The sequence below is a fragment of the Malus domestica genome, chromosome 06 (genome assembly GCF_042453785.1).
Source record: "Malus domestica chromosome 06, GDT2T_hap1".
NCBI classification, from domain to species: domain Eukaryota; kingdom Viridiplantae; phylum Streptophyta; class Magnoliopsida; order Rosales; family Rosaceae; genus Malus; species Malus domestica.
The window spans coordinates 11371038-11385165 of NC_091666.1; the positions used below are offsets into that span (position 1 = coordinate 11371038).

Sequence of the window (14128 nt, forward strand, 5' to 3'; positions counted from 1 at the left end):
CAAAGTACTTCTTTTGTGTGTCCCGGGTAAAGTTGATAGGAGCATATGCTCCCAAACAACTTTGAGTGGAGTCGTTCGAAAAGAAGTTTCTATGGCCCCCTTGCTCATTTAACACTGCATCCGGGTGCTGATGGAGATACAGCGACCCTTGCTCACTTATCACTGTGCTCGGGCCACACAACGCGCCACTTACGGGTGACGCCCTAGCTTTAGCGCGATTTTTTTCTGGATTCATTTTCATAAGGATTCGACGTGATCATGGAGTGCCGGCTGTCGACTACCTGACGCCCTCCCCCTCCTCCTTTATCCGGGCTTGGGACCGGCCATGTAAGACATGGGCGGAGTTAAAGCACTCTTAAGATAAAAACCCAAAATCAAGCCCGTCCTTTATGTGAACTGTGGAAGACTATAAATGAATTCGAAATGACGTGTGTACCTTTTATGCAAAAGTTTGAATCTCGACACACTCCTACAAGCACAAACAATTGCTTTGACCTTCTGTGTACGTCTAGAACCTCGAAGGTCAGTGGGTTGTCTACAGTATATCGAGTAGCCCCTTGGTTTTCGCCTCCCAAGACCTAGGGTTGAAAGTGGTAGCCCTAGAGACCTAACTAGAATATTTGAACTTTGGAAAAGCTTGTGTTTCTTGCGTTGTTTCTCTCTTTTCCCAAGTCTTCTTATATAGTGGATGGAAAGAGGATTCAACGATTGAAAATGCCCATAAAAAATTCCAAGCATATTCCTGAAGGATATATTTGTGAAAACTAGTTCATTTGAGCAACATCTATGCATGCAATTAACAATTAAAAGGAGGAATCATGCTTGTATGCACTAAAAATAAAACTTTACCCATGAAATTCAAGACCTAGTGAGTATGGTGAACCAAGACTCAACTCAAGAACAAAGTGAGTTGAGAAATATTATACCTTTGTTGATTTCTCTTTGCATAAGCAAAGGCTAATCACCCAAGAGATAGGCCTTCATTCCTTACTTCTTAGCTCCATGGATTTCTTGGATGAGGATGGTAGAATGGATTCTCCAAGTTCCCAAAATAGAGAAAATCTAAGTCTCCACACTAAGGAGAGCATTGATGAAGAGATAAGTGACCTAGAGGAAGGAAGATTGCTAGCTAAGTTCCTCTAGGGTGGCCGGCCTTCATTAGAGAAGAGAGAGCTTTGTGTTCTCTTTTCTTCCCTTAGAAGACTCTAAAGATGAAATGGCTATAAAGTTACCTTTATACCACCTCACAATGGAGTGGCAAACTTGCAATTAAGGTAAGTTCACTATCCCTCTCCATATGCCCGCCCATTAAGGGTTCATTGGGCTTTCAAACCCTTTGTGTTTTCAAGTTGTCATATAACTTGAGTTAATGGGCTTGACATTCAAATCTCATTGGGCCTTGTGGCCCAAAACTATCCCGAGGTCTATAACGAACTTATTCGTTTGATTAATTACCGTATTAATTAATCGTAGCCTTAAATAATTAAACCATTTAATTATTCTTACTCATCTCCATTATTTCTTCAATCTTTACCATACACGATGTATGATCCATTAGGTTCCTTTTAGCAAGGCAGTGGGAAATTAGAACTCTTTAAATCGATTGTGAATTGAAACTTACTTTCAATTCTCCCTTTAGTGATTACTCACCTTTAGGGCTTCCACAAACCATGAGTGACACCTAGTAATATATCATGGCTACCCAAGCTAATCAAAAGAGGTGGAGAACCTATTCAGTTTAGGATTACAATGCAATACAGTCTTTCTCTAATACAATATTCTTGACCACATTGTTTGGTTTGATAGTTTATTCATGTCTACGATCCAATGTAATTCTCTTACTTATATGATTACCTTGAGCATGACTTGGAACGACTTCCTAAATCTCATTCATACTCAACCCAGAGATTCTTAATCATATCATAGAGTATTCTCCCTCAAACGGTTTGAAGACTAGAGATCTCTTGTTGTGCATTCACTTGCCTCCGTGGCTAAGTGGCTTAACCCCAACCATGTGTGGACACCCTCTGACGGAGTGACTTTGACATAGTCAAAGATCAAAGACCTAACCACAAGATAACTATAATGCCTCAGGTCAAAGGACTACTTTGCATTATCCCAACCATGAGTTCTCAAAAGACATGAGTATGAGAACTCCTTGTTAATCGTGTTCATTGGACTCATTCTTTATTGAACACCTACATGCTTGTCTTGGTGTCGGTCATACCAATGACTCGAGACTAGTTACTCTCCTTAAGAGAAGATATAGCACATACTGATCTTAACAGACTGTCAATTTCGAATTAGCAATCCTATGATCAGGAATGTTTATGATATGTATAAGAAAGAGAATGGTCTCTTCAATCCAACTTCTTTAGATCACATTCTCCCAATTACATATTTCTTGGACTTATCGTTTAAGCATATAACATTTATATGAGACGGCTTAAAACAATAAATTTTGCCCTTTATATTAAACTAGATTAGTTTAACATGTAAAATGTCTGTAAAGTATCATCATATGATTGGTTTTAGGGTACATTTCTAACAATTCCAATATGAATTACTCTTGATTTCCTCATGTGGGTGGAATATCCATTTAATGATTTATTTAATGTTTGAAAGTAGTTTTGAATGATTTAAAGTCTTCTAACACCTTTTAATAGAAAAGCTTAAGAAGTACTAATTCAAGAAGTAGATTGTTTAAGCTCTCCAATGCTTTTCTAGAATATAACTTGGATTTTGAGTGAAAGTATCATGTTTGTTAGAAAATCACTTTTAAGATGAAAGCCCCAAATCAAAGCCCGTCCTCTCTCTGGACAAAGTTTCTTGGGCTGGTCTGCACAACGAGATGGAAGCCCAAAATCAAACCCCGAACTCGATTTGGGTTAACACCCAATGGCTCCGCGAGCCCAAGTCGAGTGCATATTCGGGTTAACACCCAAACTAACAAATATTCTAAAAATTAAAGTAAGTGTGATGACATCATTGGAGGCCAACTCAATTTCAGATGGGCGAACATAAGAAAATCTGATTTCAGTGGTTCAACTCCCGATGGTGCATACATGGAGAAAGCTGTCGCATACATACGAGGAAACATTGCAAGGAAAGAACATTGCGTTGTAAGAATTAATCGAAATCCCACTATGAACAAGTGAATGACTACAAGTTTAAATAGCTTTAGCTACTTACCATCCAGTATATATTTGCATCCGAAACACCGGTACATCCAAACATCACAGAACCGTAACTATGCAGCACATTTGAAACAGCAGGCATCAGTGGATGGCTATGATCATATCGTAAAAAGAAATATATCGATGAGGAAAAAGTTTACGTTCTCTTGTTCACGCAAGCACGTATATTGAAAAACTCCAGCTAATTAAGGCAACCAATCTATCAGAAAGTTCGATATCACATCAATTTATATCGTGGCAGCTACGAGTTCCTTACCACAACACAACAAACTAAACAAATCCAAAGATGAGAACCAAGGAAACTAGCAACTGAACCACTTTGGCATTTCATAGCAAATGATATGTCACACAATTAAAAAACCACGTCACTTACCGTAAACTACAATTCAGAAGACAGTATCTGAAGTATGACAAAACAGAGAACAAAGATCATCTGCACAGCAGACAATATCAGTTTCAAGTAAGAGTGGGAACTCTTTTAGTAGGACTTTGCAAAAATAGCTACTTCCTCCGCACGGTTACCAGTCATCAAACATGTTTTAATCCCTTGCGGCTGTTCGAAAGGAAAACACCTAATGGTTGCCCCTGTTTCTTCTTTTACTTTTAACTCATCTTTGTCACTGCACCAATTATTGGAGATACATATTAACAACAGAAACACAATTCACCCCAGCTAGCATACATAATAAAGCGAATCAGTCAATTATTAAAAAAAGCCAGGGATAAAAATACCTAGCTGACCAAGGACCTCTTGCCCATTTTCCCTGGGAGATTGCAACTTTGAGTTCGTCATATGAGCTGACATCCACAATATTACTGCAAAAAGAAAAAACAAAAAAGAAAAAAAAAGTCTTCTTGTCAATGCCTACATAGTTTTTCCAACGAAGTGCAAAAGTAATACGTGTTAAGGTCATACAAGGGAGAAAACATCTTACGACTATAAGGAGAAATAATGCGTGTTACTATCAATTCTTTTTAGGGAAATGACTTTCACGCACCCTTTTTCTCTCCTACACACACCTGTTTATTTCTGGCCATTGGATTGAATAAATCAAGAGACAGAAAAATAAGCAGGGGTGTGCAGAAGAAGAAACTGGGGTGTGAAAAATCACTTCCCTTTTTACTACTAATGTTTCATAATATTCTATGCAAGTAGCATCTTAAGACTATAAAGAGTAACTGACAATGGAGCCAGAACACACCTATCTCGGAATGATTTTGCTTTTTCCAAAAGTGATGACTGGATCTCATCCAACTTGTCCTTGACATAAGCCTTCAAAACTGAGGGCTCCATTGATATTCCGAAGACTTTCCCTTGTTTTCCAGGAACATCTCTTTTACATATAACCACAGTCTGGCTTGAAACATCACGAGGACCCAATTCAATTCTTAAAGGGACTCCCTACAAAATCAAGGGGTGTTGACGAGATAATTGACAGTAAGAGAACATTGTCAGGCAACCATTTTTATCTTACAAGAATAGATCCAATATATTATTTTTACCTGCACCAGAATAAGCACCTTAACTCACCGGAAATATACATTCAATCTTGACCAATGCCAGTTTAAGAATGAGGAAAGGTACATTTTATTCATAGAAGTGTCCGGCGAACATCCCAGTGTTATCTCAGGCAAGTCAAGTCAAGCAACAAGAATGAAGAGATGGCTAATAGATGATAGCATTTCAACCCATCCCTCCGAAAGCTTGTAAATATAAAAGATGCTCTTGAGTCATAAGAATGAAACAAACCTTCATCTCCCAGAAATTGAATTTCCATCCTGGGGTTCTCTGATCAGAGTCATCGAGTTTAACTCTAATGTCTGCAGTCTGCAATGCTTCTTTTACGGATGATGCAGCATTCAGAACTCCTTCTCTATCATCATCCTTCTTCCAAATTGGTGTGATCACCACCTAGAAACAACCAATGATGTTTTTGAGAAGAAAGGGCATGCATGCCAACAAACGGGGCACATGAAAATTTGAAACACTCAAAACAATGACAGTAAAATTGAACTTTAACAAGGCATCCATTCTTAACAGAAAAAAGAATACTACAACTACATGATTTTGTAGAGCGGGAGAAATAGCAATCCAACTACTATACATCAGAAGACCAAAAGAAAGATTAATTTGTCCCAAAAATTTCTCAGCCAAACAACAAACTATACATTACAAAGTGGACAAATACAGAATCTGGATAAAGACTCTCAAACAGAAGGAGCCATACACTGATGGATTAGATGGCCACATCCATAGATGAGCCATCATCCATTTGCTATTTTTATTAAGTAATAACAAAAAGAACCAAGTCCGTGAATTTTTCACATGTCAAACCAGAGTTTCTTGAATTGCAACGAATAAAAATGGAATGTACTTTTTCTCTCCATACTCAGAACTTTCCAATATGTGAGATACATCTTTGAAATTTGCTATACAATAGCAGGGGGCAAAGAATAGACAACATTGCTTATCTAGGATATATTCTATAACAAAAAGAACCCAGTCAGTGGAGTTCTCAGTTGTCAAAACAGAGTTTGTTGCATTGCAACGTCATGAATGGAGTGTACTTTTTCTCTCCATACTCAGATCTTTCCAAGCTGTGAGATACACCTTTGAAATTCACTATATAGTAGCGAGACGAAGAATAGACAAAATTGCTTATCAAGAACATATTCTATAGTTAGATAACTTAGATAACATCAACGTTCTTTTTGCTCATATTCGCATTTAGTCAGTTCCCATCCATTGCATTTGCAGAATATAAAGTAGCAATGATGAAATGTCTATAAATAGTAGTTTTAAGTTTAACCAAAGTACAGAAAAGTTTCCAGCTATCCTCAGTCTACAACAGCACATTATTCCCAGAAAGCAGAAATTATAATGACATTTATGTATAATAGATATACTTCAAAAGAAAAAAGAGTCTTGAACTATAGACAGTCTTACTGCAGCTTTTGATACATATCCATATAAGCAAAGCACCAACTTTAGGAATATGCAATAGCAACATAAAATGCATAAAGGTCTCCAACTTTAGCTTACCTGTATCGGTGCAATCTTTGGGGGAAGCATTAAACCTGTATCATCTCCATGGGTCATGATAATACCACCAACAAAACGGGTACTAACTGCCCAAGAAGTCTGCCACACATGTTGCCTCTGTCCACTTTCATCAGTAAACTGTGCAAGCACGCATTTTGGTCAAATGGGTCATGCAAGACCACTAGCCAATCACCACAAAAAAATTATACAAATTGAAGACTATAAAAAGGAGAATTAAGATCATATAAATGAGGCTTTGATTTGTTGAAGCATTAGGAATAAAACAAAGAACCGCACTAGCATATTTAAATACCTGTGTTCCAAAGGCACGAGAGAAGTTCTGCCCAAGATTGTGGCTGGTGCCAGCCTGTAGCGCCTTCCTATCACCCATCATAGCCTCTATTGTATAGGTCCTAACAGCACCAGCAAATGTTTCAATTTTTGACTTTCGACCTGCAATAACAGGTATTGCAGTTTCCTCATAAGCAAACTTTGTATACACGTCAATCATCTGTATAGCCTGCAGTTCAGCACTAATGCATTAAAAAAAATGTTACTGATTTCACAACTAGTTTAGAGGCAGTCGTTATGTCAGAAGCAAACCTCTTTCTCTGCCTCCTCCGAAGTAGCATGAGCAGTATGTCCCTCCTGCCAGAGAAATTCAAGTGTCCTCACAAAAGGTTTCGTCCGCATCTCCCATCTTGTCACATTTGCCCACTGGATTAATTAGAAATGAAATAAGACCGAAGTTTAATCCAAAATTTTGTCGAAAGTTGAAGTGTGCTGTAATGGACGTGAGAAACAATCTTACTTGGTTAACCATAAGGGGAAGATCACGGTAACTATGAATCCACTGAGTGAACATGTGATTTACTATGGTTTCACTTGTGGGTCGAACCTGCACACCTTCGGTCACAGTTATTCAGTAACTTTACTTGTTCTAACACAAAAGTTTGCTTTACAGTTTACAATCAAAACCAGAAAGCCGACAAGATTCCTTGATAGAGGATACATACCACAAGTTTTTCTTCAAGCTCCTTCCCTCCTCCTATTGTCACCACTGCTAATTCAGGACTAAACCCTTCAACATGGCTAGCTTCTTTCTCTATAAACGAATACGGTATAAACTGCAGCATTCCACATTATCCAAAAAATCAAAGTTTAACTCTTATGCATTAACTAATCAAGGTTACAATAACATTGAAAAATCACTGTAAATTTGTAATACCTGTGGGAAATACATGTTACTGTGGCCAGTCTCTTTGAATTTCACATTCAGATAATCCTACAGAATAGATAAAATTACTTTCAAACCCCTGAATCCAACAAATTTACAACAACAACAGAGGCGGCGGAGCTGGAATTACCTGAATGGCTTCCCATATGGCGTAACCGTACGGACGAATGACCATGGTACCGCGAACCGGACCGTAATCGGCGAGCTCGGCTTGCTCAATGACATCGAGGTACCAAGCATTGAAGTCCTGCGACCGAGGAGTGACGGCTCGGTCCACGACTCGGTTGTTCTTCTGAGTCGGAGTGTCGACTCGGTCATTGGTTTTGTACACCGTGCTCTGACCGGAGAAAGAGGCGGAGCATACGGGTGTTCGGATGTGGTGGTGGCGACGGCGGAGAAGTGCCGGAGGACGGCGGGAGATGGAGGGGGAGAAGAGTGAGCTCAGAGAAGGGATTCTCAGTGACACGACCATTTTCGGAGGCTCGCGGGGAAGGGCTGGAGGAGGGGAAGATGAGGTTTATGACGTGGTTGTTGCGTGTGAGAGAGTACATTGTCTGTAATGGTGATTCCGGTTTTGGACCGTTGATTAAATATCTAACCGTTTCTGATGGTTTTGTGGCTGAAGACATTGAGGTAGTGGATTCTGGTCATTCTCCTTGTTCAGACTAGGGCTGGGCAAACGGGTCCTGGACCCGCGGGTAGGGGCGGGTAATACGGGTACGGGGCGGGTACGGGGCGGTTCTTAGTTTTGTAAAAATAGAAAGGGGCGGGGCGGGGCGGGTAATTCAAGTTTTAGGGGCGGGCCGGTTCCAAAATTATAGGATCCGCGGGTACCCGGATCGGCCCGTATGTTAGATTGGACGGACGAGATTTAATATCATCTCTCCATCCAATCTCAACCGTCGGTTTAAGTTTTCATTTTTCAACCCTAGCCAACCTCCCCGACCCCGAGTCCTGACTCCTGAGTTCCAGAAGCATTCAGCCTCAGCAGCCTCAAACTCTCCCTCCTCGACTCCCTCTCCCTGAGTTCCTCTCCCTATCCCTCTCCCTCGAATCCCTCTCCCTATCCCTTCTCTCGACTCCGACTCACACACAGTGCTGCTCACCCCACCACTCTCACAGCACTGTCGCGAGTCGCGACCAACATCATCACCCCCCATCACCACCTCCGCAGTCGCAACCACCATCATCTCCCCATCACCACCGTCGAGGACACTGCTACTACCAGTACCAAGGCAAGTACCAACCATCATCCCTCTAAAATTTAGGTAATTTTGAATTAGGTTTTACTATTAATGTGAATTTCTGGTGTAGGGATTTTTAGGGGTTTTAAGTTAGAATTTGTAGAATTTGTAGATCGATGATTGAGCTATAAAAAATATTCTCAAAGATCTTGTTTTTGGGTCTCGACAATGCCGGAAAAACGACGTTGCTTCATATGCTCAAAGATGAGGTTTTTCTTTGAATCTCATCCTTTTAATCGGACTTTTTCTAAATTTGTTGGTGGGTTTTTGGTCCTTTCGAATTCGGTGAAATTTGGGAATTTTCAATGCTTCAATGGTGTTTTTAATTGGTATTTGGTTTATGCTGAAATTTTCGTTTTTGTTTTACGTTTAATCAATCCGGGGTCTGTTTGGTTGATGAGAAAGTGAAGAAAAAGAAAATATGGGCTGAAGGAATAGTTTTTTTGAGAGTGTAGTTTTTAATTGTGCAATTGAAAATCTTTTTTCTTTTCTTTTGTGTAATTCCTATGGGTTTTTTTTTTTCATTAGATTTTCTGCTCCCAATCCAATATAAGTATTATTGAGTTTAAAGATGCTATTGAATCACTCAAGTTTTAATATCTGGAAGAAGAAGAAGAAATGAATAAAGCAATCTGCTCTTGTAATTGTTTTGATTCTGTTTGATAATTACTTGATTAGCATAGAATTTAGTTTTTTGCTTTTGGGATTTATTGATGATGCATTGTTGCAGTCTTGCAGAGGTTAGTTCAACACCAGCCGACACAGTATCCGACATCCGAGGAGTGGAGCATTGGTAAAATCAAGTTTAAGGCTTTTGATTTGGGTGGTGGACATCTGATAGCACTTTTTTCTCAGTAAAAGTATGCTAAGCTAATAGTTTTTAGATTGAGAAAGATTACAGTCAGTAATCTTCTTGTTTTCTTATGATGAGTACCTCATTGCTTGTTATTTCTTGACTACTCCAATATTTTGCAGTGTGCTTCTTCTGCCTCTTGTCTCGTACTCTGTGTGTGTGTCATGCGTGCGGGCGTTATTGAGGAGTTAAATTAAAGAAAATTATATAGGCTAACTATGGTATACCCAGTTTAAGATAGTTTGCAGGTGTTATATTAGTTTTAACTAAATTTTTTTTTCTTACACGCAATTTTCTTGTGTTCAGTAAATAATTCTTAGGGTAGTTTATATATCAAAAGAGGTAGCATGCAAGAATAAGATAGCGTTATTCGTGGCCTTTAATGATCCTGATGCTCAGATTGATTGGCTTAAGAAATTTATGGAGCGAATGCCTCTAGTCATTCGTTTCCCTTTTTCTGTACCTGTTGAATCTAGTAAAAGCATCACTTGTGTTTCAAGTTATACCGGTTTTGTCTTGCTGCATATTATGTTATCTCTATGTTTCCTTGACGGAAAAAGAAATGTAATCACTATGTTTCTTCCTTGGTTATGCTGGTTTTGTCTTGCTTCATACTATGTTATGTCTATGTTTCCTTGACCGAAAAAGAAATGTTATCTCTTGTTATAATAAAAACTTTTTCCCTGTTTTCTTCAAACTTGTATGATTTTCCTTGCTGTTTGCAAACTGCTGTTTCAATGATTTGTTGCTAAAACTACCTTATTGGTCAATCTGTGCAGTAAAAAAACTGCAATCTGTGCAGTTTGTGAGAAACTGCAAAAAAGTGCAATCTGTGCAGTTTGTGAGAAACTGCAATCTGTGCAGTTTTTTCAAACTGCAATTTGTGTGCAGGAAACATTTTTTAAACAAGAAAAAAAAAGGACCCGTGTACCCGGACCGAACCGGCCCGTTTCAACCGGGCCGGGTAAGGTCCGGTTCCTATTTTCAAAATTGGAATACCCGGCCCGGCCCGCCCCGTCTCCTTTAATTCCGGGTCCGGTCCGGTTCCTTCAAAAATGGGCCCGGCCCGGCCCGTGCCCAACCCTAGTTCAGACTGGGTTTGGTAAGGCCATCTTCAACCGATGGCTGGTCTGAGGGCTCGTTTTAGTCCTTTGTCCTCCAAAATATTAATATTTTAATGAACAGTATAAGGTCATATTTGCCTCCGTCTCCAATCGAGGGCCAGAGGGCCAGATGACTTGTTTTAGCCCTGTCACAAAAAATCGTCTCCAATCAAGGGCCAAAGGGCTATAGGGCCAAACATAATTTATTATTTAAAAACTACAACTTAAATTCAAATCCAACGGCTAAGTGACATCAGCTAGCCGTTGGATTTGAATTTTTTTTTGCTATAAATAGGGTGGATATTGGGATATAATTCACACAACTTTGAATTCAATCTATTTCAATTCAATCTCTTTCAATTCAAGTTTGAAATGAATTCCAACTTTGGATCTGCTTCGAATTCCAACTTTGGATCCGCTTCTAATTCCAAAAGATAAACAAAATGGGCGCAAATGAGATGAGAAGATGAGGAGTCTAATGAAGAAGTTCAAGTAAGGCGCAACAAACAAATTAGAGTAGCAGCCATGGTGTGTAGCCAACTAAGGAACAACCTCAATGGGGTGGCTCTATTGCTGGTCGCTCTTACAAACTACGAAACAGAGCGATGACGCATGCCAATCTGATGAACAATTACTTCGACCCCAACTCGGTGTACACAGAAGAGGATTTCAGACGTCGCTTCCGGATGAGGCGTTATGTCTTCAAGCATTTACTTTGTGATGTCCAGCAGGTCAATCCGTACTTTTGACAGAAGCGGGATAGAGCAAGCCGCCCTAGTTTTTCACCTCATCAGAAGGTTACTGTTGCACTCCGAATGATGGCCTATGGCTCCTCAGCTGATTCGATGGATGAAACCCATGGTATGTCTAATTCTACATGCCTTGATACTCTTGAAGAATTTTGTGACATAATTGTTCAGGTTTACAAAGACGAGTACCTCCGCGAGCCAAATCAAGAAGATCTGAATCGGCTCATTCGCAAAGCTTAAGATCGTGGGTTTCCAAGCATGATGGGATCATTAGACTGCATGCATTGGGATTGGAAGAACTATCCCACCGGATGGCAATGAGGCTTTAACGGAAGGTCGAGAAAGCTAAATGTTGTGTTAGAGGCGGTTGCCTCATATGACACATGGATCTGGCATGCTTTCTTTGGAGTCCCTGGATCCCAAAAATACATCAACGGTCGTCAATACAATATGGGGTATTACTTGGTAGATGGCATCTACCCAAAGTAAGCAACACTTGTCCAAGCAATTCCACACCCTAGGAATGACACAGAAAAGTTGTTTACCTTACACCAAGAGGTGTATGATCATCAGCGAACCGTTAAGAGGGTGGAGTCGAGAAAATTTGGACTCCATCATGATGTCTTGCATCATATTACATAATATGATAGTGGAGGATGAGCGAGATGGGTATATTGATGGAGAGTCCGATGATGACCAAGAAGATCCAAATAGGTCAAGAAGGGCTCGTGCAAAAATATATGATGAGCCTAATTTGCCTTTCAATCCAAGAACTGGTAATATCTCTATAGATGAGTACATGAGGCGCTATAGAATAATACGTTCTCATGCCACAAACAAGTACCTACAACAAGATCCTGTTGCACATCTTTGGGCCCAAAGAAGCATGGAGTAGGCATTTACGTTTTATGTTTTTTAATGTTTTTAAAAATGTTGTTTAAGTTTCATGTTGTATAATTTTTATGTTGGTTAATGTTATTTAATGTTGTTTCATATTGTTTAATGTTGTTTCATGTTACTTAATTTAATTTAATGTTGTATAATGGTTTAGGAAGTTATAGGAAAAAAATAGAATTTAAAAAGAACTATGAAATAGAAGTTATAGGATAAAAATGGAATTTAAAAAAAATATGAAACAATTTTTTTGAAATAGAAGTTATAGGAAAAAATGGAATTTAAAAAAAATATGAAACAAATTTTGTGAAAGTTATACGAAAAAAAATATGAACCAAATTTTGTAAAATATAAGTTATAGAAAAAAAGAAGGTTTAAATTCATAAAAACAAAAAAAAAAAATTGAATACAACGGCTAGTGACTAGCTAGCCGTTGGAATTCAAATTAGTATCAATTATAACCGACACAATTGGAATTCAAATTAGAATTAGTGACGGTTTTAACCGACACTGTTCAAACTACTATTATATTAACATTTCTATTAGTGTCGGTTATAACCGACACTAATAATATAGTATATATTATTTCTGTCGGCTATAACTGACAGAAATAACAAAACATTAAAAAAAAAAGGCCAGCCCCGGGCTGGCTGGCTGGCTGGCTGTGTACAGCCAGCCCTCCAACCCTCCAACCCTTTCCAATTCTATAGGGCCCTCCCAGATTCCAGAGCCCTCTGCCTTAGCCCTCGGTTGGAGATGGTTTTCGGGCTATTTTCGGCCCTCTGGCCCTCTGACCCTTTGGTTGGAGATGGCCTAATATATTGGGGTTTGGGCCACTTTTTTATTCTAGTTTGGCTCCTCAATTTATATAAGAAAGAGTTCTTCCATAAGATATTTTGTTATCGATTAACGAAGTTTGTCTTATGATTGAAATTATTCATATTATAAATTACTCTGTAAATATTATTTTTGTAAAAAAATTAATAAAATATGTGATCTTTTAATCATCGAACTAGATAGAGACAAATGGTCGAATACGATAAAAATATTACGAATTCTCTGTCTATTTGCTAAAAGTTGATTAACTAAATGACTATATTTTTAATTAATTTTTTGTAGAGATATTTATAGTATGGACGGTTCTAATAATAAACAAAATGTTTTATGAATCGGTAATAAAATATTCTGAGGAAGAACTTCTCCTCAATCTTAAGGATCTAAGAGCTCGTTCGATACTCCATTTGAGTTCTGATGTGGTATAAACTAACACACAAATTAACCCTATTAAGACAGTTGTAGTATGAGCAAGTAAGGATCATTCTAGGTCGGGGATTAGGAGGGATGCTAATCAACACTAATTAGACTTAAAAACTGAAAACTAAGCTAAACCGACACTAAACATAAGGGGGGAGGTTTTTGGACGAATTCTAACTTAAAACAAGTAAATTGAAGAAACAAATTAAGTTTGGTACGAAAATTGGGTGAAAGGCTAGCTAGAGGGTTCTTCTCCACATATGAAACATATGCATACAAATCGATTTCCAGTTATTATTTATATAAACCATGAATGACAATGCCCCAAATTAATTGTGAACTGCACTAATTAACTCTCAGATTTTCCTAATTTCATTGAATTGGACTTAGCAACGCAACCAAATTATTCTTCTCAAGTTCCCTAACTATGAACAGCATGATAGAGATGCATATCAAAGATCATTAAGTTCTTTGAAAATCATAAGCTTGACAAGACATTCGTAACTATGAACTGCATGATACTTCTGTCAGGAATTTACTTAACACAATCATGA

At 38.6% G+C, this 14128-nt stretch overlaps 1 protein-coding gene and 2 long non-coding RNA genes across 3 annotated transcripts; 1 reads left to right on the forward strand and 2 right to left on the reverse strand.

Annotated features, from left to right (window-relative positions):
- Positions 1–3004: 3004 nt before the first annotated feature.
- Positions 3005–3316, reverse strand: LOC139197006 (uncharacterized). The gene is made up of 2 exons (XR_011581965.1): positions 3193–3316; positions 3005–3075 (listed from the first exon to the last, which is right to left on the reverse strand). It is a non-coding gene; the product is annotated as an uncharacterized lncRNA (long non-coding RNA).
- A 184-nt stretch (positions 3317–3500) lies between these two features.
- LOC139197005 (proline--tRNA ligase, chloroplastic/mitochondrial-like) lies at positions 3501–8030 on the reverse strand. The gene is made up of 11 exons (XM_070823456.1): positions 7608–8030; positions 7469–7525; positions 7257–7367; positions 7052–7138; positions 6844–6957; positions 6554–6760; positions 6241–6378; positions 4948–5109; positions 4400–4599; positions 3930–4013; positions 3501–3817 (listed from the first exon to the last, which is right to left on the reverse strand). The coding sequence occupies exons 1-11, from the start codon at positions 7947–7949 to the stop codon at positions 3676–3678; spliced, it is 1644 nt and encodes a 547-aa protein (XP_070679557.1). The 5' UTR covers positions 7950–8030; the 3' UTR covers positions 3501–3675.
- A 721-nt stretch (positions 8031–8751) lies between these two features.
- On the forward strand, positions 8752–9711 carry LOC139197264 (uncharacterized). The gene is made up of 2 exons (XR_011582503.1): positions 8752–8930; positions 9460–9711. It is a non-coding gene; the product is annotated as an uncharacterized lncRNA (long non-coding RNA).
- The last annotated feature ends 4417 nt before the right edge of the window (positions 9712–14128 follow it).